This window comes from Sapajus apella, unplaced genomic scaffold (genome assembly GCF_009761245.1).
Source record: "Sapajus apella isolate SASKATOON/1434 unplaced genomic scaffold, GSC_monkey_1.0 scaffold129, whole genome shotgun sequence".
Lineage (NCBI taxonomy): Eukaryota > Metazoa > Chordata > Mammalia > Primates > Cebidae > Sapajus > Sapajus apella.
The window spans coordinates 2962323-2984147 of NW_022437069.1; the positions used below are offsets into that span (position 1 = coordinate 2962323).

General features: G+C 38.1%; 1 protein-coding gene across 1 annotated transcript in view; it reads right to left on the minus strand.

The window, feature by feature from the left end:
- Positions 1-12172: 12172 nt before the first annotated feature.
- Positions 12173-21825, minus strand: part of LOC116539496 (cytosolic carboxypeptidase 4-like) — a 435628-nt gene continuing 425975 nt past the window's right edge. The window contains exon 17 of the mRNA XM_032262484.1: positions 12173-15528. Within this exon, the coding sequence (XP_032118375.1) occupies positions 15361-15528 (168 nt within the window). The 3' untranslated portion in view covers positions 12173-15360. The remainder of the gene's footprint in view (positions 15529-21825) is intronic.

Below are 21825 nucleotides of genomic sequence, written 5' to 3' on the forward strand. Positions count from 1 at the left end.
GCTAACAAAATGAACACTCCCTATTTCTTGTAGAATTCCTTATATGTATCACTCTTTCTCTTCTTACCATTATGTATGCAATCCACTGAACCCATTTCCATTTCTGTAGCTCAGAAATGAACTATAATATTCTAGGTTTTGTTTTGACCACAGCAAAACAGAAACCATTCCCTATCTAATTCTGGACATTATGTTTCTACCAGTCACTGAGTTCGAATAAAACTTTTGCAGTTTTAGCATACTGAGTCTTAAACTCACTGCCAATTACAGTTCCCATATAGAGAACTATGTACTCTTCCAAGGTGGTGTGCTCTTGGCTGGGAACACTTTGAGCAGAATTTACCCTTATCCACTTTTATTTTTTTAGTATTGTCCATCATTTCAATCTGTAAAGATTTTTTTATTTTACTTTAAGTTCTGGGGTACATGTGCAGATCTTGCAAGATTGTACACATGCCACGGTGTTTTGCTGCATCCATCCCCACGTCACCTACATTAGGTGTTTCTCCTGTTTTCCCTTCCCAATCACCCTACCCACTGCTATCCCTCCCGTAGCCCCCATCCCCTAACAGACCCCAGTGTGTGATATTCCCCTCCCTGTGTCCATGTGTTCTCATTGTTCAACACCCATTTATGAGTGAGAACATGTGGCGTTTGGTTTTCTGTTCTTGTGTCAGTTTGCTGAGAATGATGATTTCCAGATTCATCCATGTCTCGGCAAAGGGCACGAACTAATCCCTTTTTATGGCTGCATAGTATTCCATGGTGTATATGTGCCACATTTTCCTTGTCCAGTCTATCATTGATGGGCATTTGGGTTGGTTCCAAGTCTTTGCTATTGTAAACAGTGCTGTAGTGAACATATGTGTGCATGTGTCTTTATAATAGGATGATTTATAATCCTTTGGGTATAGACTCAGTAATGGGATTGCTGGCTCTATATACTAGTAATAGAAGAAATGATACTTCTATTTCTAGATCCTTGAGGAATAACCACACTGTCTTCAATAATGGTTGAACTAATTTACACTCCAACCAACAGTGTAAAAGCGTTCCTATTTCTCCACAACCTCTCCAGCATCTGTTGTCTCCAGATTTTTTAATGATCACCAATCTAACTGGTGTGAGATGGTATCTCAATGTGGTTTTGATTTGCATTTTTCTAATGACCAGTGATGATGGGCATTTTTCCATATGTTTGTTGGCTTCACAAATATCTTCTTTTGAAAAGTATCTGTTCATATCCTTCACCCACTTTTTGATGGTATTGTATGTTTTTTTCTTATATATTTGTTTTAGTTCTTTGTACATTCTGGATATTAGCCCTTTGTCAGATGGGTAGCTTACAATTTTTTTTTCCCATTCTGTTGGTTGCCAGTTCACTCTAATGATTGTTTCTTTTGCTTTGCAGAAGCTTTTAAGTTTAATTAGATCCCATTTGTCTATTTTGGCTTTTGTTGCCATTGCTTTTGGTGTTTATTTTTTAAAGTATCAATTATATTATCCTTATGTGATGTAGCATCATGTTATACAGGAAGGGATAATCATTTCTATAGTTACAGCTAAGTGTTTTCTTTAATACATAAAAGTTGTTTAATAGGACAGGATTTGAGCTAATGCCATAGGTATAAATCCCCGTTCAGATAAATAAATATCCATTAACCAGCAATATTTTGAATATATTCCATCAATGAACAACAGTTACATGGAATTATACTGTTATTTAGCCCATAAGTCTCTATATTTTCCCGTAAATACAGGATGAGAGCCTTGGCAAAGATTTGTTTATTTATTATATTTATTGATCACCTTCTATGCATCAGGCATTATTCTGGGTGCTAGAGACTCAGCTTTAAACAAGACATAAAATTCCTTCTCTCATGGATTATACATTCTAGCTGGAGGAGACAGATAATACTAAATTAGAGGCCTTACAGTAGGAGAGACTAGAAATGCTACTTTGGGCAATGTGGTCATGAAAAGTCTTGCTGAGATGGTGAAATTTAAGCTGAGATTATGATATTTAAGCTGAGACTTGAATGTCAAAAAGGAGCCAGCTATGTAGAAAATGCATGCCAGGCAGAGGAACGACTGGTGACAATTTTTAAGTTAGAACAGATTCATCTCAGGCTGTTACAGAAACAGTATCTGGTCGACATCCAGGCAAACAAATTCTGCTTCCTTTGATCCACTGACCACTAACCATGTAAAAATAAAATGAAATCAGATTAGAACATGAGTATCTCTCAAAAGGATTATGCTGAGCGTAAAAGCTAAAGGGAAAATGAGTACATACCATATGATACCACTGACATAAAATTCTAAAAATGCAGCCTAATATTTAGGGACAGAAAGCAAGTCAGTTGTTGTCTGAGGATGCTGGAGTAGAGTGTTGAATTAATTACGGAGGAACTTGCTGTTTGGTGGGATTATGGGAATGACTGTGATTGTGGTGATAGTTTTATGCATATATATATATATATATGCATATATATGTATGCCAAAAGTCATCCAATTAGTATTTTAAATATGTCCAGTTGATTATATATCAATTGTGCCTCATTAAAGCTACAACAAAATCAGGTTTGTTTGAGCATTTCACTTCATAGGAAAATATTTGGTAGTTTGAGTAATGTTTCATTCATTTTCTAAGTACTTAAAAAACTTCCCTTGATAATCTATCCTATGCCTTCCTGACACCTGCATCACACTGACTTGTGTATATTTGGGAGACTATACCCCTTTCTCAGTTTTAGACAGTAAAAGAACATTTGCTCAACTTCAGTTTGCAAACAAGCCTCCTCAAAGATCTTGGATAAGACTTACATAACTTAATTTGCATATGATTTCAGAATTGCATTTTAATTCAGCTAGTTTGAAACCCCTGAATTCATTCAGAATGCCCTCTCCCACCTTGACCTCCGTTCCTTCTTGGTAAGTTTCTTCTAGTCTCTTCCTCCTCCCCTTCTTCCTTCTCCCTTGTCCTCCCCCTTCTCCTTCTCTTCCTCGGTCTAAATATTGTTCTTTATGTTGTGAAGAAAGCAGCACCATCCAGGGGTCAGAGAGGACCTCCCTCCTCAAGCATCGGTCCCCTGCAGCACCAAGCAGTGTGCCTTCCCCTTAGCTGCATTAATACATGAAACATACCCACATGCACTTGTTGTTTCTCCTGGCACGAGTTTTATAAATTCCAACTTTTTAAGGAAGTTTCATATTCCTGGCCCTGTTCTCATTTCTGCTGCTAACAAAAGTTAGGGTCTTGGGGAAGACAAAATCTCTGTGTTGCTGATGGGATTAGTAACAACTATCTTACTGGATAGAGGGGAACTGTGCCTGGGACATGATTTACAACCCGAGAGGTGGTTGTGCAGACCTGGCTGCAAATGTGTACGGGCATCTCACACTCTCAACATTTCAGTGTGCATCTGAGGACACTCATAGAGTGGCTATGAATAAAAACACCTGAACACAGTGAAGCACTATATAAATTAAAATTATTGTAATCATTATATACACTTTGGAAATGCAACAAAGACATGCAGATTTAAGAATTCCCATCGTTCTACTTCATAGCAACTTGTGGAACTCCCTTAGCCTATGCTTTATTCTTATGGCATTCATACTTTTGCTTTGAAGCTCTAGATTTGTCTATTCGCAGGCCATGATTTTTGAAATCACTCATGACTATATTAAAATATTACATAGTACTCAGCCATATAATCATCTTATCATTTCACTGTGGTTCTCCAAGGTTTCAGGCTCGATTCTGTCTATCTATTGTTGGATTTGGAAGCAGAAGAGAGCCCATTGTTCTTGGGGGTATTTGCGGCAGATGGACGGACAGGCAACAGACATGAGGGTCTAATTAGCTTTCAGGCTAGCCTTAGCCAGAAACCACCTTTGTGGCTGTCGGGCTACAGAAGCAGGTGAGGACAGTTACTTCAGAAGCTCTCCAGCAAAATTGCAGACAGAGGTGCTTGGCAAGAGTGTCCTAGAGGTTCTCGAGACTCACAGCAGCTTCTAGGTGCTCTCTTGAAAATGGCCAGCTTTTCTACTGAAGGTAAATTGGCCACAGAGTGCTTGCCTTCATTTCCATATATAGCCTTTCCAATGGGTTCATAAGCCTCTAATTCCCTTTTTACACCATTCATACTTGGAATTCATACAGCAGCTTGTTTTCCTGACAGAACCCTGACTGGTGCAGGCTTAAGTTAGGAACAAGAGATAGAATGATTTTACAAAACCATGTCCACTGTTCAAATGGGAGTAATGGTTAAACATTCTGGTCTTGGAGTCTAACTGCCAGAGTTCAAATCCCAGCTTCAACACTTACTAGCTGTGTGGCCTTAGGCAACTTATTTAAACTCTTAAGTGCCTCAGTTTCATCTCTGTTAAATGGGAATATGTATAATTATATTATGTATCTCAGGACTACTGTGGTGAGAAATGATAAAAATTCATGTGAATAAAAACAGAATATGCTAAGCAGTCAGTAAACATCAGTTATTATTATCAATAGTGCCATTAACTCCTGCTTTTCTGATGGGGATACTAAATTCCCTTGTGTCTATTTCTTCACTCACTAACACCTGAGTGGTTAAAAAATAGCTAAGAATGGAATGCAAATCACTTCTAGGTCCTCAGCACTTCATTGGTAGGAGATGGAGTCAATTTCAATTCTCCAGGCCCCCTTTAGAAAAACTAGATCAATCCTTTAAGAAGAAAACATTCAAGAGCTGATATTATGTAGACCTAAAAAATAATTGCATGGCCTTTGCTGAAAGTGAGGAGGAGAAGTTTCTTTTACTTTTTCTAAGTTGTCCTCAAATAATTAAATACATGAACCTCAAGAACAACAACAAAAGCAGGCTAACCAGTTTTGCTTCATGGCCTTGAACATCTAGTGGGTGAAAAGTTTAGAATGTTGGGACTTATTTTCATGTATGTATCCCTATCGTGGAGAATATTACGACCTTTGCACTCAACCTACAGGAAGTCAGCTCTTCAGTGAAGAACAGTGATTTATACAGATCACATTTTATGGCCTAATTTTTACTTCATCCTGGAAACTGTTTTATGAATACATTTTCAGAATCATTTGCAATACGTTTCAGAAACAAAAGAGAAAAAATTTTGATTCAGTGACCAGCCTTTGAATCACTGAACAGCCACATAATACTGATTTGGCTTTTATAAAACATTTAGCATCATAAGTCTCTTTTGATTTGTCTATAAAATAATAATTAACAATTATAGTAATAATGGCTTTCTAAACGTGCTTTAAGATAATGCCTATCACATCTTTATCACACTTCCAGGCATATGGTATTCTATTTCATTTTTGTCTCTTCCTTCTATTTATGTTATTCGTCACTGGCAAAGCACAGGGAACTAGTCAGCTTTTCTGATTCAAAGCCACATAATAAAATGATGAATGCCAAGTCATCATAAACATATTGACTCTAATTTAGCTTCCATTCCTACTGTACTGAAACAATATTGACTTATGCTAAGTTATCTTCATTTTCCAATAGGCTCATCTCTCACCACAAATAGAATCAGTAAGTCTATGATGAGCTGTCACATGACTGAAGATATTTTCTGGCTTACTAGAACTTACTTGAGGTCTGAATTGGACAAACCTGTCTAAGGAAACTAAAAGACCAAGCAGAGGTAAATCACTTATTTCTCCTGAAGTATCCACATCCAGAAACAGAAAATAGCACTTACTGAGATTCCTGGTAAGAACATTTAAACCCCTAGTAAAGGGTCACCTTGCATCAGATCCTTCTTTGGATACTAGATTCTGGTTTGACATCATTTTCTACAAATTTTGACCTCCCATTCTAAACATACCTCTTTGTTTCCAGCTCTCTTTTTCTCATTACTTGTTTACAACTCCTTTCTGTTACCTATGCACAATTAAGCTTCTGTTTCTTTATCATCTATCCAGTAAACCTCAAAATAAAATTTAATTTTTATTCACTCAAATACAAGATGTTTGTCACTTAGTATAATTCAACCGCTTTGCCTTTTATGTCTTGAATTCAGGGTTGCAGCTCTACTGCTGATGGTAGAATGTGAGGATGTCAGTGGCTATACTTTTCAGAATAAATATAGTATATTAGATCTGAACGAAGTTTAGAGATTCCCTATCGTTAAAGCTAAGAAATCTGAGAGTAAGCAAGTTAAGACACCGCCATAGATTCACAGAGCTTGTTATCCCAGAAATATTTTGAATCAAAATTGAAGTTCCTTGAATTTAAGCCATGTATCTGTGATCTATACTATGCTAGGGGTCAGATGTGGTGGCTCACATCTGTAATCACAGCACTTTGGGAGGCCAAGGCAGGAGGGCTGCTTGAGCCCAGAAGTTTGAGACCAGCCTGGGCAACACAGTGAGACCCTGTCTCAAAAACAAAACAAAAAATAAAACAAAAGAAAAAAGGAAACTCTGCTAGGTACTAAAGTGAGGACTTCATGGAAATTTGTGGGACACAAAAGCCATGATAGACTATTTTATCTTGGGTACGGTAGGATGCAGCCAGGTTTCTTTACTTCTTTCCTTCGTGAGACGGAGCAACTTGGCACTTGGCCAGGATGAAGAAATCAGGTAAAATGTGGAAATGTTCACAGAAACTTGAAAAGCCACCATCTGTCTTCCAAATCAGTAATCTAAGTTCAGGATCTTCCAAACCAAAAACATAAACATCCTATGATGCTTTTTTATCCCCATAAGTTTCTCTTAGTTCAAATGCCGTGACCTTGATTCCTTCTCCTGTTCAGTTGCCTCCCTCCCTTCCTTCCTTCTCTCCTTTGCCTTCAATGTTGTATTTATAATTCTGTTTTCCTCTACCACATCTGGTAGATTCGCTCTCATAGGTAAAATGGCTTTGAACTTAACTCAAGGACTAGCTCTTTGGTAAGAGCCATTTGTGTCACAGGATACTTAATGAAAAGAAATAAAATAAGAATTAGGTAGAAAGAAGAGAAAGGGGTAATGCTGTAAAAATTAATGAAAAGTTGAGTTCACTTAGACCACACATGCCAGGCTATTTGAAGCCTCCTTAAACGAAAACAATGGTTCCTGCTTGGGAAAACTTCAAAGGTTTTTCTGCCTTCCAGTTTTAGAATTAACAACAAAAGACAAAGGCTGGGAAGGGCTGCAGTTGCTATAGAGAGTGGTACGAGTGAGTTTCTTGATTGAAATCCTTTTCCAGGGGCTGGTAACCTATTCTATTTTCAGGTATTTATAGTTTCATAGGCAAGAGACCTGCAGTTCATTTGGTTGAGCCTGAGGCAGAGGCGAATGAGATGCCCCATGTTGAGTGGCAATGTGTAAATCACTTAACTACACCTAGCAGGTCACTTAGATTCCCTGGGCTCCCATGGAGTCACTTGTAAAATAGGAATTCTTTTAGGTTAACTTTCATGGTTGTTATTAGGTGGTAACATTTCGTAAGCAGAAAATGCAATATGAAGAAAATGCACTTTCGCTCCTCTGCATTTGCAATCTTTTTCCCTTTTGTAATTGCCGTGGGTTACGATGCATTCAGCCTATAATGGTATCCATTAATCTTCCCTGAATAGTATTAAAACGATCAAGGGATATTTATGGTCCCACATGAGCCCAAGTCATGTGAATTTTAAAACTTACCAAGAAACACACGCAGACATACGTGTACTCAACACATAATTTAAGGAACTATAAAGAGAAAGAAATTAATAAAACTAAATTAAGTTTAGATTATACATTTAATGCCCCCCACCTCTGTCAATGTTTCTGTATGTTGCTGAGTTCATGATCAGCATGTATACACCATTAATTACTCTGCTTTGATTTTCACCTATTATTTGAAAGGCTAAATATAATAAAGGATAAGACCTAGAGCCTTGGAGTTAGGCAAAAGTGGGTTCAAATGACAGCAGAGTCTCTTAAATATATTCATGACATTTGGCAAACTTCTTAGCTTCTATAAAACTTAATTTTCTTGGTTGTAAAAGGTAATGTTAATGATTGCATCTACCACATGGGATTATTTATAGTATTAAGTAAGATAATATTTATAAAATGTTTAGCACAGCATCTGGTTCACGGTAAAGCCCTAAGGAATGTTAGCTTTATGATCATCTTACACATAAATTGACATACTTATTATTTTCACAGTGGTATAGTAGTCCAGAAAAGTAATCAATGCTGTTCTTTTCTTTTACTACTAAGAATTTGAGTTGTTTAAAATTATGTGCAGAAATAAGTGGTATTTGTATACGTATGCACATATAAAATATTCTCTTCTGTTATGTTTGTTGTCTTCAGTAATATTCTGTAAGCTCAAAACATAGGATCAAATGAGAGCTTTTTTATGGACCTTTTTACAAACTGCCAAATTGCTCTCCAGAGTACAGTAAACCAATTTACCAGTAGCTGTATGATATTATTAAACCTCTTTCTTCATAGACACATGAACATTGGGTTTGATTATTTTAATTTATCTATTTTAGAAGAATCAGCATAAAATCATACCAAAAAATATTTGATTGTGGCTTACCAGCTAATGGAAAGGGGTTTTGTTCTGTTTTGTTTTGTTTTTGCTATTGTTTTCCCGGCCTAAAATTAGCACTTCTTCTGGCTAATCAGTTCATTTTCTTTGACCACTTAGGGAGCCATTTAATGTTTTAAAGCAACACGTGATACTCATAATCTGTAATGATTCCCAGGCTGAGTCCATTCCAACATTATTCTACATGTAGCATTTCTGCTACCGCAACTATAGAAAGAAGCTAAGAATATTCTCAGATAATTCATACTATGGGCTAATTTTTTTAAAAATTTGAGTAGAATTAAGATGACAGCAGACAACTTAAGAGAGCTATTACCAGAATAGTTACGTAGTATTAATTTGGAATTGATGGAAATAGAATGTTAACTTGAAACCGAAGATTCCACAGAGACTCCATCCTTTGCTTTACTCTAACGGAATCTTTACGGGAACTCCAATCCCAAATTTCCCATTTTGGCTCACTGACATTAGTAGGGCACTTCCCATCTTCATTCACTTCTCCATTCCCGTTCTCCTTAACCTCTCCAACACAATCACCCCAACTTTGTGCTCTCAGGTAAAAGCCAAAATACCATGAATTCTTGAAGAGAAAGCACCACCTACATCAGATTACTCCCTATTAAAACAAGGGGACTTCTCTATATCCAGCTAGATAGACATAAAAGGGTTTAAAGAACATATAAACTCTTGATTATTGAGTAACTGTGAGTCATGATAGAGCTTTCATGATTCAAAATGAATGGACAAAAAAAATATGAGGAAAAGAAGTTGGAAGAGCAGGAAGAGGTAAGAAGCACAACCTGAAGTGGTGAAACGCCCTGAAAAAGTGCAAGGAGGCCAATGCCTTTCCAGGAGCTTGGCGGTGGTGCTCTTTGGGGGAATGATTAGCCACAGGACACAGAGGCAAGCATGATGGAGCCTGTGTGAAGGGATCGGGAAAGCTGTTTTTCAAAAGGCATCTATGGGATAATAAGCGAAAAGATGACTGATGCAAATGGAAAGTGAGCTAGCAATAGTACAAACGTGAATAAAAGGAACTTATGAAAGATGGAGAATAGGTGCAATAAAACCTAAATGTAAAATGACCCCAAAAATATGTTATCAGCAAAGACTAGAGTGTCCATGCTGCAGAAAATTGAATGTGTGAGGGCAAACTTGAGACACACTTCCAGAATTTGATGAATTGGGGCAAGGAGGTAAAAAGGATTAAAGAAGAAGAGATACAGATACAGAGGCTAGAAAACAAATACCAAAAACGTCAAAGGAAGGTAAATGAAGACGTGGAGTGGCATCACTGTTCCTTTATACCTGAGACGTGTTGCAAGGGAATAGAATGTTCATATTTAAAATCAATTAAAAGGAACTAAACCACACACACACACACACACACACAAAGAAGGAAAGAAATAAATATTTTTGATGCAGTAGAAAAATAATTTTTGTGTTAACAAAGGGGCAAAGAGAAACTACTACAAATATTAAGGTAGAAAAGACAGCGTGTGGCCAGGCGTGGTGGAACCCACCTGTAATCCCAGCACTTTGGGAGACGGAGGTGAGTGGATCACTTGAGGTCAGGAGTTCAAAACCAGCCTCACCTACATGGTGAAACCCCGTTACCTACTAAAAATATAAAAATTAGCCAGGCATGAGGGCGGGCACCTGTAACCCCCAGCTACTCAAGAAGCTAAGGCAGAAGAATCACTTGTACCCAAGAGGCAAAGGTTGCAGTTAGCCAAGATTGTCCAACTCCACTCCACTCTAGGTGACAGAGAGATACCCCATCTCAAAAAAGAAAAAGAAAAAATAGGGTGTATACAAAGAAAGAAAATTAGGCTAGCTGCTGCAAGATTACATATCACAGTGAATTTCGCCCTGTCTACACTATTTTAATGTGTCACCCATAAAATCTCTAGGCAGAGAAAGTAGAATTCCTAGGTAAAGGGAAGAGAAAGATATTCACATATGTATTAATATGCAAAAAAGAAAAAATAAACCACTGATTTACATTGAAAAAAGAAAAGCTATTTTTAAGGTGTTCTCTGAAAAAATGTAAAATGAATCAACATTGAAAAAAAAGAATGAGGACATGATTGCATAGAATGGGTAGAGATGACCAATGCAAGTAAGGAAACACAAAGTTGAATTTTAAAATGATCTGAACATGATTACAGGACAATTTAAATGCCATTGGTAATTCTTATTTGGGAAATTTAGAATTGGAAAAATAATATTTTTGTTTTAAATAAATAGAACACAGACGATTTTGCAGGCAATAAGTAAATGTTCAAGATGCAGATGTAACCTAGGAAATTTAAAGCGTTCAAGTTCATAGAACAACAGAGACCAAGCACAGACTTCACTCACTCACCAATATAGGCATGCAACTCCTCAGTTTACAGTACGTAACTTCAATCTCTACATTAAACTAATATTTCAGGTCACAGCCAAATACATTTTCCTCAGAAATGTAAGGATAGTTGAATATTAGAAAATCCATAATATAATATTTTATTAATTCAAATAAGTAATTTTTCTAGATGCTAAAGAAACTTGTGATAAAATTAATCATCCAATCCAGACTCTGTTAAATTAATAAGCTAAGAAAAATAATAATGAAGAAGATATGAAATATTAACATCAAACCAAGAGCCATTTCACTTAATTCTTAGAGGCAGAGTCATTCTCGTTTTGAAGTTAGGTTTATGGTGAGGATGCTCATAAAATCCTCAGCCTTACACATTGGTCTCAAAACTCTAGCCCAGGTCATAGGATAAGAAAAAGAAGTACGTGAAGCCAGTGGTCAAAATGTATAAATGATACTGTTTTCTATCTAGAAAAATAGGAAAATCCATGGAAAATACTTTCAGGTATAACCAGTGAGTTTGTTAAAGTCACAAACAAACATACATATATAACCCAGAAATTTTCTACATAACTAAAACAAGCACTTAGAAGCAATGTAGTAAAAAATACACTTTTTAGATTAACAAAATTTTTTAAAATATTGAAGTTAAAAGTTTATTACAATATATTCAGGAACTACGTAAAAAGAATACCTAAGGAATCCCTACAGTACTGATGAACACCAAAGCAGATCTGTATAAGTGAATAAAAATATCAAATTTTATAAAAGTAACATAGGCAAGCAGTCAATAGACCCAAAATATCTATAATTTTAATATTACCTGAGTTAAAATCCCAGTTGGTTAGGTTTTGGCAGCTAACAACTCATTACAGGGTGTATCAGTGAAAATAAAGAAGGAAATGTAGCAAAACACATTTTTAAACTAATACTAATGAGGTGTGTTTGCAGCATCATGCATTTAGATTACAAAGTTACAGTATTAAAATCTATGTGTTTCCGGCAGACAGACTAATGGAACAGAATATAAATCCAAAAAATATACCCAGGTACATGCATGTGTATATACTACATAATAAACTGGCATTACTAATCAGTGAGAAAAGGTGGATTATTTAAAACTACAAAATGATTCAATAGTAAAACTGTAATATGTAAATATTATATATATACCATCTACTGCTTTCCTAATTTCATTTTCTCTTTTGAAACAAGAAAATTGTGCTTTTAAAAAGGAAAATCAAGCACCTTTTGAATTATCAAACATTTTTTTCTAAGATCTATGTCTAATTTTTATTCTTTTAGTGTTGTTTTACCAAACAAACCTAGTTTATGTAGGTACGAAGGTGAGCCCTGGCTAAAGCACACAGGACTATAATTTCGGAGAACACGGAGGGTATTGAGTCATTGCTGAGCTTTAGCTTTCTCTAGTTATTAATGGAGGGACAAATGGAGGTGGGGGCTCGACGGAGAAGACCAAGAGGCAGTGGAGGGATACAAATCCAGACAAACAGTGGCTGACTCGGCACAACTTAAATGACTTTGCAAAAGACCTGTCACAATGGATAAACAGCTCCTCTGAAGAAGCAGCTTAGCATTCCTGCAGTGCACACACCATTATTTCCAGGAATAAGATTGAGAGGAAGGAGAAAGGAAGAGGAAAGGAAATATCAAAAGACGCCTTCAGGAGCACGCAGACATTTCTGAAATGAGCAACTAGGAAGAAGAGGGCTGACGAAGGAAATCCACCACAAAGCACGCATGGACTTCATTTTAAGCGTCAGCCACCAGGCAAACATCCGCTATCTCTGCCCGTCCTCTGCTCTTGAGAAATGGTGAGTTGCTCTGTGGATGCTGACTACACTCTAATTGTTTTTATGGTAAATGAGGCATGAAACCTATTGTCAGGAAACATGATGTCCACAGTGTGCAGCCACACTTTGTCTTCCTGGCTGATCACCCCCAGGAGTTAAGGCTGTCTGCGGACCTAGGAGAGGATGCAGTACCACATCCTTGCATTTCTTTAGGGCAGACCTTTGGAGCAGAGCCCCTCACCCACCTTGTTATTCATAATTTCTTCTATGCAACAACAACACAAAGCTTATAGGATGCTGGAAACCCTGTTATGCTAAAGAAAGAGGCAGGAATGGAGGAGGGTGGAAGAGGTTTCCTCTTTAAAACATACACAGATTTGTGTTGACAAACATTGGCTACATTCTTTGTATTACAGTAAGAATCCTGATACTAACAAAATTCTTAGGTTTCACTCTGCTGATTATTACATCTCAGGATTTAACTTTATTCATCAGAAACTAATCAAATGCTACTCAAAACCTGTTGATGGTTTTAAACCAGTAGATTTCATTTTATAAATGTTCTCTGTGTCATCTTTTCATGACCATAAGCTTATTGGCTGGAATATTTTTGGGGGTCAAGCAATGTTCAGGGTAATTGCCCTCTCAACCATGTAGTCTTTAGGTCCTTTGGGCAAGAATCACAATCTGTGTGGTCAACTGCTTCGTAACAAATAGGAAAATATATTACCATACAAATGTCTGGGTGAAACAGGCAGTTTCCTTCCTGCTGATCTCCACCAAACTCCATGCCAGTCAAACTTAATTCAAATCTATTCAAAGTAGACATATTAATCACACCCTGTTTTCAGGTATCTTGCCTTTAGGAAGCTGCACCAGCCTAGGAAGGGTCAGAGGTCATGGGAGGACCTCTAGCTTCAATACCCTTGGACAGGATGCAGTGAAAAAACTCACGGCTGTGTGAAATGGTGTGGAGGGGTGGGGGCAAATAATACTAGCTCTTTATGATAACCTATAGAGCAGCCACTGTATTTGAAGCCTGACATCAAATTCTTTAGACTTGAATTAGAAAAGGCGTTTCTTTGATAGATTTCTTTTTGTTCCAGTTTGCAGGCAACTAATCTTCACTGCATTGGATCAAACAGGCGGGCGCAATCAATTGGACGAAAGCAAGCAAAGCCAGTCCTGCTCAGTCTTCCCTCAATGAGCGGCAGAGGAGAGAGCGGGGAAAGGGGAAAGAAAGAAAGAAAATTCAGGCATGCCTACACCCAAGATGGCTTAAAGGAAAAGATAAGTTGAAATATACATACTGGCAGGTGGAAGCGCTTGTTGTCAGAGGAAGAGTCTGAAAACACTTTGGTGTTTTCAGTGAGACCAAACACATGAAGCCTTCAGACACTGAGGAGTGTTGAAAGGAGCAGGGGCAGGCAGAAGTGGCTGTGATGTCAAAATATATCAGTGGCATCAGACTTATGGAGAAAAGAACCCTGTACTCATTTAAGTTTCTATAGTCTATGATCTACAGCCCGGTGTGATGAGCAAGTTAATTATTGCATTTAGGTAATGAAGTTTCAGAAAAACCAGAGCCTTCCAATGCAGTATTAAGGCACACTGCTAGGTCTTTCTAGGCTTCACTAGCCACTCAGTAAGAAGTCACACGACAACGGCAGCCTAACAGGAGCAGGAGGAAAATTCATGAAAATGAGCCAGAAATAAGATGGCATCAGTTTTGATAATGGCTTGCTGTCTGCCTTTGGACATGAACTGCATGACCAGATGCCTCCTCATTTACCAGCAGACACTTCCCCAACAGCTCAATTTCCCCATCCATTCTGACACTCAAAGGGTGGGCAATGACTGAGCCCACTTGGGCTTCTTGGAGTCCTGTCCACCCCCTCTCCTCTCACATGCCCATTATTTCTTCCCCTCTTGCCCCCTGAATTTGTTTTGGTCAAGTCTAAAATATTCTTCTACAGGAAAGAAAATCAAAAGGGCTCATTTGGACAACTGTTCTCCCTCACTTGGCTCATTAATAATCCCCACGGTTCTCAGAGATCCAGCCTTTCCCTGCCATGGCTGGGAGTCCGGTTCTCTGAGCCAATGCGTTAATCATCTCCAGGTGGTTTTCTTCATCTTCCAAGAAGGAATGATGCTGTTTGAAGATGGGAAGAGTAAAACATTTCTTGTCTCCAGGTGCCTAGATATTGTCAATTTGACTGCTTTTTTTTTTTTTTTTTTGCTGAGTAATGGCTCCAAAAATGTTATCTGTATACATATAAACACATAACTGGCAAATATAAGTGCATGTAGATATCTGTGTGTGTCACCAAGCCACATCTTTATCATAAGTAAAATGTGTTAACTGGAAATATATTTAAATACATACAGTTTTATATTTGCATATGTGTGTACAAACAGGCAGTGTCCTCTTTATCATCAGCAGGAAACAAGGATGTCCCTGGTATGGGTCATCCAGTACAGCGTGACTGCACCTACCTTTACTTGGCAGTTCTTCCATATTGTCTCTGTGTAAAGACCCCCTAGGTCCACTCGACTTTCATTACTCAGATATTCAGCAATGGAAACACCAAGGTCCAGATTTTTCTGAGCCCTTGGGAGCATCTTACCGCTGGAGGTGCTGGTCCAGAGCCTCCTCCTCAGCACTCAGCAGAGTTGCAGCTTGAGTGAGGAGCTGATGGCTGCAGCTGGCAGATTTGAGCTCCAGGGTGAGGAGGCCCAAGCAGAACATGGCTCCCATCTCCTCCAGTTCTCTGGTACCAAACTGTAGACCCTGCCAGTTAAACAAAGCATTAACTGTGGCAATGTATAATGGGAGCTGAGTGGTGATACTTTGAGATTGGGAAGAAGGACTCCTACACGCAGGCCTTTTGCAGTGAAAATTAATTATATTTGTCAGTCACTGTCCATTGTGGGTTTTTTTGTGCATTGTGGGTTGGTGGTTCTCAGTCTGCGTGATGCTGACATCCAGGGCTCCCCAGAAGTACCCCCATGACAATAATGAGCTGGTAGGGGTTGTAAAGGGAATGAGGGTATATGGAGATCCAGGAGTCCATCCCCTTCCCACACCATGGTCAAAGCAGCAATGCTTTACCTGTATTTTTAAAAAGGGTTTTTACTGCTGAAACAAAAGTTCATAAACCATCTTACTAAGAGATACCTTTTCCTTCCCCTGAATTTATCAGCCAATGGTGAAGAGTAGGGGAAATCTTTCATATATAAATACTAAATACTGAAACTTTAAAGAAAAAAAACTAGTATTCAGTTAGAAGTCCCTCTTCAGCTGTACTCAGATATGCACAAAGTCATAACATGTATTCTAGTATAATTCATGAAGAAACAGATAATAATAAGAATTGACAAAACTTAATCACGTACTGCATGCCAGGTGCCCTTCTGAGCCCTTTCATTTGCATTAGCTCACTGGATCATTACCAAAGCCCTGTGAGGTATAGACTGTTCATTCTACAGATAAGGGGATCCAGATTCATGAATACAAGTGACTTATCCAAGGCCTAGCAGCTGGTAAGTACCAGAGGCTAATACGTAAATTCAAGCTTGACTACACAACATAAAATGCCTCAGACTAGAGAGACACCATTGTGGTGAGCCACAAAGTGTGTGGTTTTTGAAGTTACATCAGAACTAAGCATGAATCCTGGTTTCATTAGTTTCTAATTGTGTGATCTTGGGCTCGGTAAACTCTATTTGCCTTGATTTTCTCATCTGCAAAATGGAATCATAATTCTCCCCTCCATACCTAAGCATCTGGTAACAAGTAATGTTTCAAAGTCCCCACAATATTGATCAATATTCACTCAATTTATCTTTCTCTCTTCCTATAAAGATGTTTAATATGATAGAATTCAATGTGGTCCTGAGATCTTCCTGTTTATAAAGCACATTTGACCGAAATAAAAAATAATCAATAGTGGATCATTTTTTAAAAATAGATTTTTCACATCCAAATAACAGTAATTGATTATGGAGGATGGGAATGGGACAATAAGAATTCAAAAAGATTGCTCAGAAGCACCCCAAGGAGAAACAGACTTCCAAACTGGAAAATCATAAGCCTCACAAAAGAATTCCTGGCTAAAATTATTAAAAAGGTAGAAAATCCTTAAGTTTATTTCAGCTGTTTGAAAACTTGATTTGCTGCATGTTTTGACACCTGTTTTCCTAAAGAAAGGAGACATTACTTCAGAGTTGAGCGAAGTTAGTCAGGAGGGAAAAACAGATGTTGAACAAATTGTTCTTTTCTTTAGTCAATAGAAAATATCACTTTTTAGAGAAATCTCAGAATCTCTTTTCTAAAGCACTGAGGTCTGATTCTCTCCCCAGCCCTTTTTCTAGGTCACTTTTATACAGTTCTAGAATGGCTGGCTTGGTTGGAAGAAAGTGAAGGGAAATGAGAGCAGGACTCTGGCCCTCGGGGGCGGGAGCACTCACATACACATTTGCAATTCCAGCCTCCGGCAGACACATAACAGGTGCTCTGTAGAGGTTACAAGGAGTCCTTCGAGAAAATAAACCTCATACTGATAAATTCGGGACAGTTCCTTCATACCAGTTAACTTCTATACAATAACAGCTAAATTGATACTATTTTATAATGTAAAAAAATTTGATGACCCAGATGCTGGCCCACATATTTCAGGTCATGGCTGTCATTGTAACAAGTAGTCCAGAAGACCTTGATTAAAGGAACCTGTACCACTTTACTGGCTCTGGAGACTTGGGCAAGGCCTTTATATTCCATTTTTGCCCTTCACTATTAATCTCTCTTTACTACTCTCTTTTTTCTTTTTGCTCTCACACAGTATAAAACATATTTGAGTGTTGTTTTTGTTTTTGTTTTGTTTTGTGTTAGAGACAGGGTCTTGCTCTGTCACCCAGGCTGGAGTGCAGTGGCACAATCACAGCTCACTGCAGCCTTGAACTTCTGGGCTAAGTATATTTGTTCATCTAGATGACCTCCTCTCACACCCCATCACTGGTATGGAAGAGAACTTTTTAAAGACAAAGACTTTGCTGTATGTTTCTTCCTTTACATATCTGCCATGAAGCACATACCTGTCAAATGACATATCCTCAGTATGTGATAAATGGATCAATAATGGCTCTAAATGCGTGGATGTGGAGAGGCATGGATGGATTTTTATCTCTCAGATGCGTGATGTATTTGTCAAGTGCAACTTGACTTCTCTGGGTATGGGGTATGTGAGCGCCTCTAAATTTTGTTTGCCCATTGCCAAATGTTGTGAGCATTAAAAATAAAATTGATTTTATTTTGGCTTCAGGAGACTCATTCATATCTCTGGATATAAACTGGGAAACAAAGAAAATTTAGAAATTTCAACCTCCATTTTGGTCAGTTACCATGGGTTCACAGTATAAAGTTTATGAAAAAACTGGCTTTGGGTTCGCTTAAAAGTGAGCGTAAATGCCAAATGTAGGTGATGAGGAGGAAGGCAGCAAACCACACTGCCATGTGTGTACCTATGCAACAATCCTGCATGTTCTTCACATGTACCCCAAAACCTAAAACGCAATAAAATTAAAAAAATAGAGATCCAACTCCCTTCCCACCCAGCTCAGATGTCTGCGTTAGAAATTTTTTCCCCAGACAGTAACACAAAGTCTGACCATAGCGACTTAAATGAGGTTTTATTTTGCACAAAAATAAATTTGAGGGAAAGGTAGAAGGTTCATGGCATTATTTCAGCAATTTAATAAAATAAAGGCCACACTATCTGCCATTCTCCTGGCTGTCTCTTTTCTTTTTCTTTCAATCTGCTTGCATGGTGGCTGCTATGTCTCCAGTGAGCACATCATTCAGCTGAGAAAAACGAAGAGAAAATGTGGGGAAAAGGCACCGGCACACTCTTGCTTATATTTTATTGGCCAGGCTTTATAATAAAACCACCTCCGCCTTTACCATGGGCTGGTCACTGAATGTTGCAGCCTGTTCAACCTCTTTAGAAGAGGAAGATAAAAGAGAAGAGGGTTAGAAATGAGTGTCAAGCAAGCCGACAGTGGCTGACACCCTAGTATTCTAACACCAATGCTACTAGGAAATATAGGTCCCTATCTATGCGTAGTATTAGTAAGCAAAGCTTACCAGCACAACCCTCTATGTGTTTTTTAACAGCTTTTCTTGATAACTCACCACAAAAGAAGAATATCTATGTTAGATATCTGTAAGACAAACATCAGGTCCAAAAAGATGTTTAAATAGCCTAAGTACTGATAATTGGTGAGCAAAAGAGAAAAAAATTATTAAGCAAATGTGGGAAAATGTTCCATTTTATTATTTAAATAAAAATGCCTTCTACACTCTGCATATTGATAGACTATATATTTTTTTTCCTTTTTTTTTTGAGTTGGGGTTTCACTCTCCTTGACCAGGCTGGAGTGCAGTGGCATGATCTGTGCTCACTGCAGACTCTGCCTCCTGAGTTCAAGCAATTCTCCTGCCTCAGCCTCCTGAGTAGTTGGGATTACAGATGACTGCCACCACGCCCAGCTAATTTTTGTAATTTGAGTAGAGACAGTGTTTCACCATGTTGGCCAGGCTGGTCTCAAAATCCTGACCTCAGGCGATTCACCTGGCTGAGCCTCCCAAAATGTTGAGATTACGAGTGTGAGCCACGGCACTTGGCCTATATTCCAAACTTATAATACTTAGTGGTGACCCTCATGCTGAAACCGGCACATATGAAAATACCTGGGGGAAGTGTAGATTTATTGACAGCTTCAGGGCAGTGGCTCCATAACATTTGACACAGTAACGTCACTTCAGAGAACCCTCCCTAAAACTGAACCAAAATAAAAGAGAAGCTATAGGCATACAAATGTCTATTATGACAGTATTACATTATAATGATCCAAATTTGAGGGAAATAAAAGCATAAATGACTAACAAGGGAGGAATGATTAAGGAAATTGTAATGGAATAAATTTGATGGACCATAAGGAAGCTATTATAATTATAACCACCATTTAGCAATATGAAAAATGTTCATGATTTCAATAAAGTTGAAGGAAATCAAGGTACAAAGCATGCAGCCATACAATTTATGCCAAAGGTTTGGCAATGAAAGCAAAGCTGACGATCCTCAGACCCCACTCCCTTCCACACACGCTTCTTTCAGACTTTATTGCCATAGTTTGCCAAGGAAACATAAGCCTTTGCAGAAGAAAGGGATCTATAATCTCATCAAGAAAAATATCCACATATTTAAAACATTTTAAAGAAAACTTTAAGAAATGATTGCTACTTGGAAAAAATGTTTTAAAAGTTATATATGCCTACGAACGAATGGTGGAATTCAGGTTAGCAGTTTTTAAGATCTTCTCTTTATCTTGGATTTTCTGAAGTAGGTTTACATTTATTTTCATTTCTTTTATTTGGAATTTATTGACAGGATAATTAGTATGTTTCAATAATTCTAGAAAAATGTCATCCATGATCTTTTTGAATATCGCCTCTCCTTTATCTCTGTCAAGGAAATCAAAGATAAGTTAATATTCAATGCATGTGTTCTACTTTCCTCTGTCCTCCACATCTCTTAACCTTACTTTCTTATTTTCTATTACTTTGTCTAACTCTAGTAAATTCTGATTTTTTTTCAAATTTTGTTCCATATTAATAATTCTTTCTCCAACTAGACTGAATCTACTTGTAAACTTATTCATCTCAAAACCGTTTCTGGCCGGGCACGGTGGCTCACGCCTGTAATCCCAGCACTTTGGGAGGCCGAGGCGGGTGGATCACGAGGTCAAGAGATCGAGACCATCCTGGTCAACACGGTGAAACCCCATCTCTACTAAAAATACAAAAAATTAGCTGGGCATGGTGGCGCGTGCCTGTAATCCCAGCTACTCAGGAGGCTGAGGCAGGAGAATTGCCTGAACCCAGGAGGCGGAGGTTGCGGTGAGCCGAGATCGCGCCATTGCACTCCAGCCTGGGTAACAAGAGTGAAACTCCGTCTCAAAAAAAAAAAAAAAAAAAAAAAAAAACGTTTCTGAAAAACGTATAAACATGGTTATTTTATATTACCATACCTGATTATTCCTGCATACGCAGTGTATCCGGGCATCATTCATTAGTTTGATTTTTCTATTAAGTGTCAACAATGTAGGCATGTTTGCTAAATTATTTCACAATTTTTAAAATTCTAAACTTCTTTTTGAACATTAAAGCCTGTTTTTGTAGCGTGGTTTTAGTGTTCTTTTCTCCAGTTGGAACTATTATTTTACTCCCCTAAGTATTTGAGGACTCTATCAATCAGGGACCACTGTAGACAGCATTTTTGGCTTGAGGTCTTTTGGGCTACAGGTTCGTTTGATTTGTGATTCCAAATCTGCTTGAAAATAGGGCTGTGTTTAGAAATTATGAATGAAGACTTTGCCCTTTTTTTACTGCTCTACCCAAAGCCATGGCCAAAAAAGTCAAATATGCTCACATTGTCCCTTTGCAGATTTTGGCTTTACTAATTCAGTGACCACAGTTGTCATCTCTGGAGGTCCTGCCTTTGTGTGATGGTAGCAAATCAATCCTCAGACCTTGCGTGGGCCTCTGTCTTTGTCACAAAACCCAAGTTATACGTGAATAGGGTTTAGTATCTGCCCCCAAAGTCTTACAAGCACCTCTGGCAATCACTTTTTATAAAACAGAGCATCACTAAATATCCTTTGTAAACAGGCACAGAGGAAAGATGTTAAATCTATGAAGAAATATTGCAGATAAAAGGGGGCCACTCTGAAGATACCAAGCAAATGTCTTTTTATGAAATAGATTTACTGCCAGAAATGGGAAAAATCTGGGAAGTTTGTTTATATTTCCTGAAAGAAATGAGTATATTGCATTGGTAAGCGTACATTAAAAGGCACAAAAAGGAAACAATAAGAAATTACAAGTGACTGCACTATTGAGATGAAAAATACAATTTCTAGGCTGGGCGGAGTGGTTCATGCCTGTAGTCCCAACATTTTGGGAGGCTGAGGTGGGTGGATCATGGGTCAGGAGATCTAGATCATCTTGGCCAACATGGCGAAACCCCGT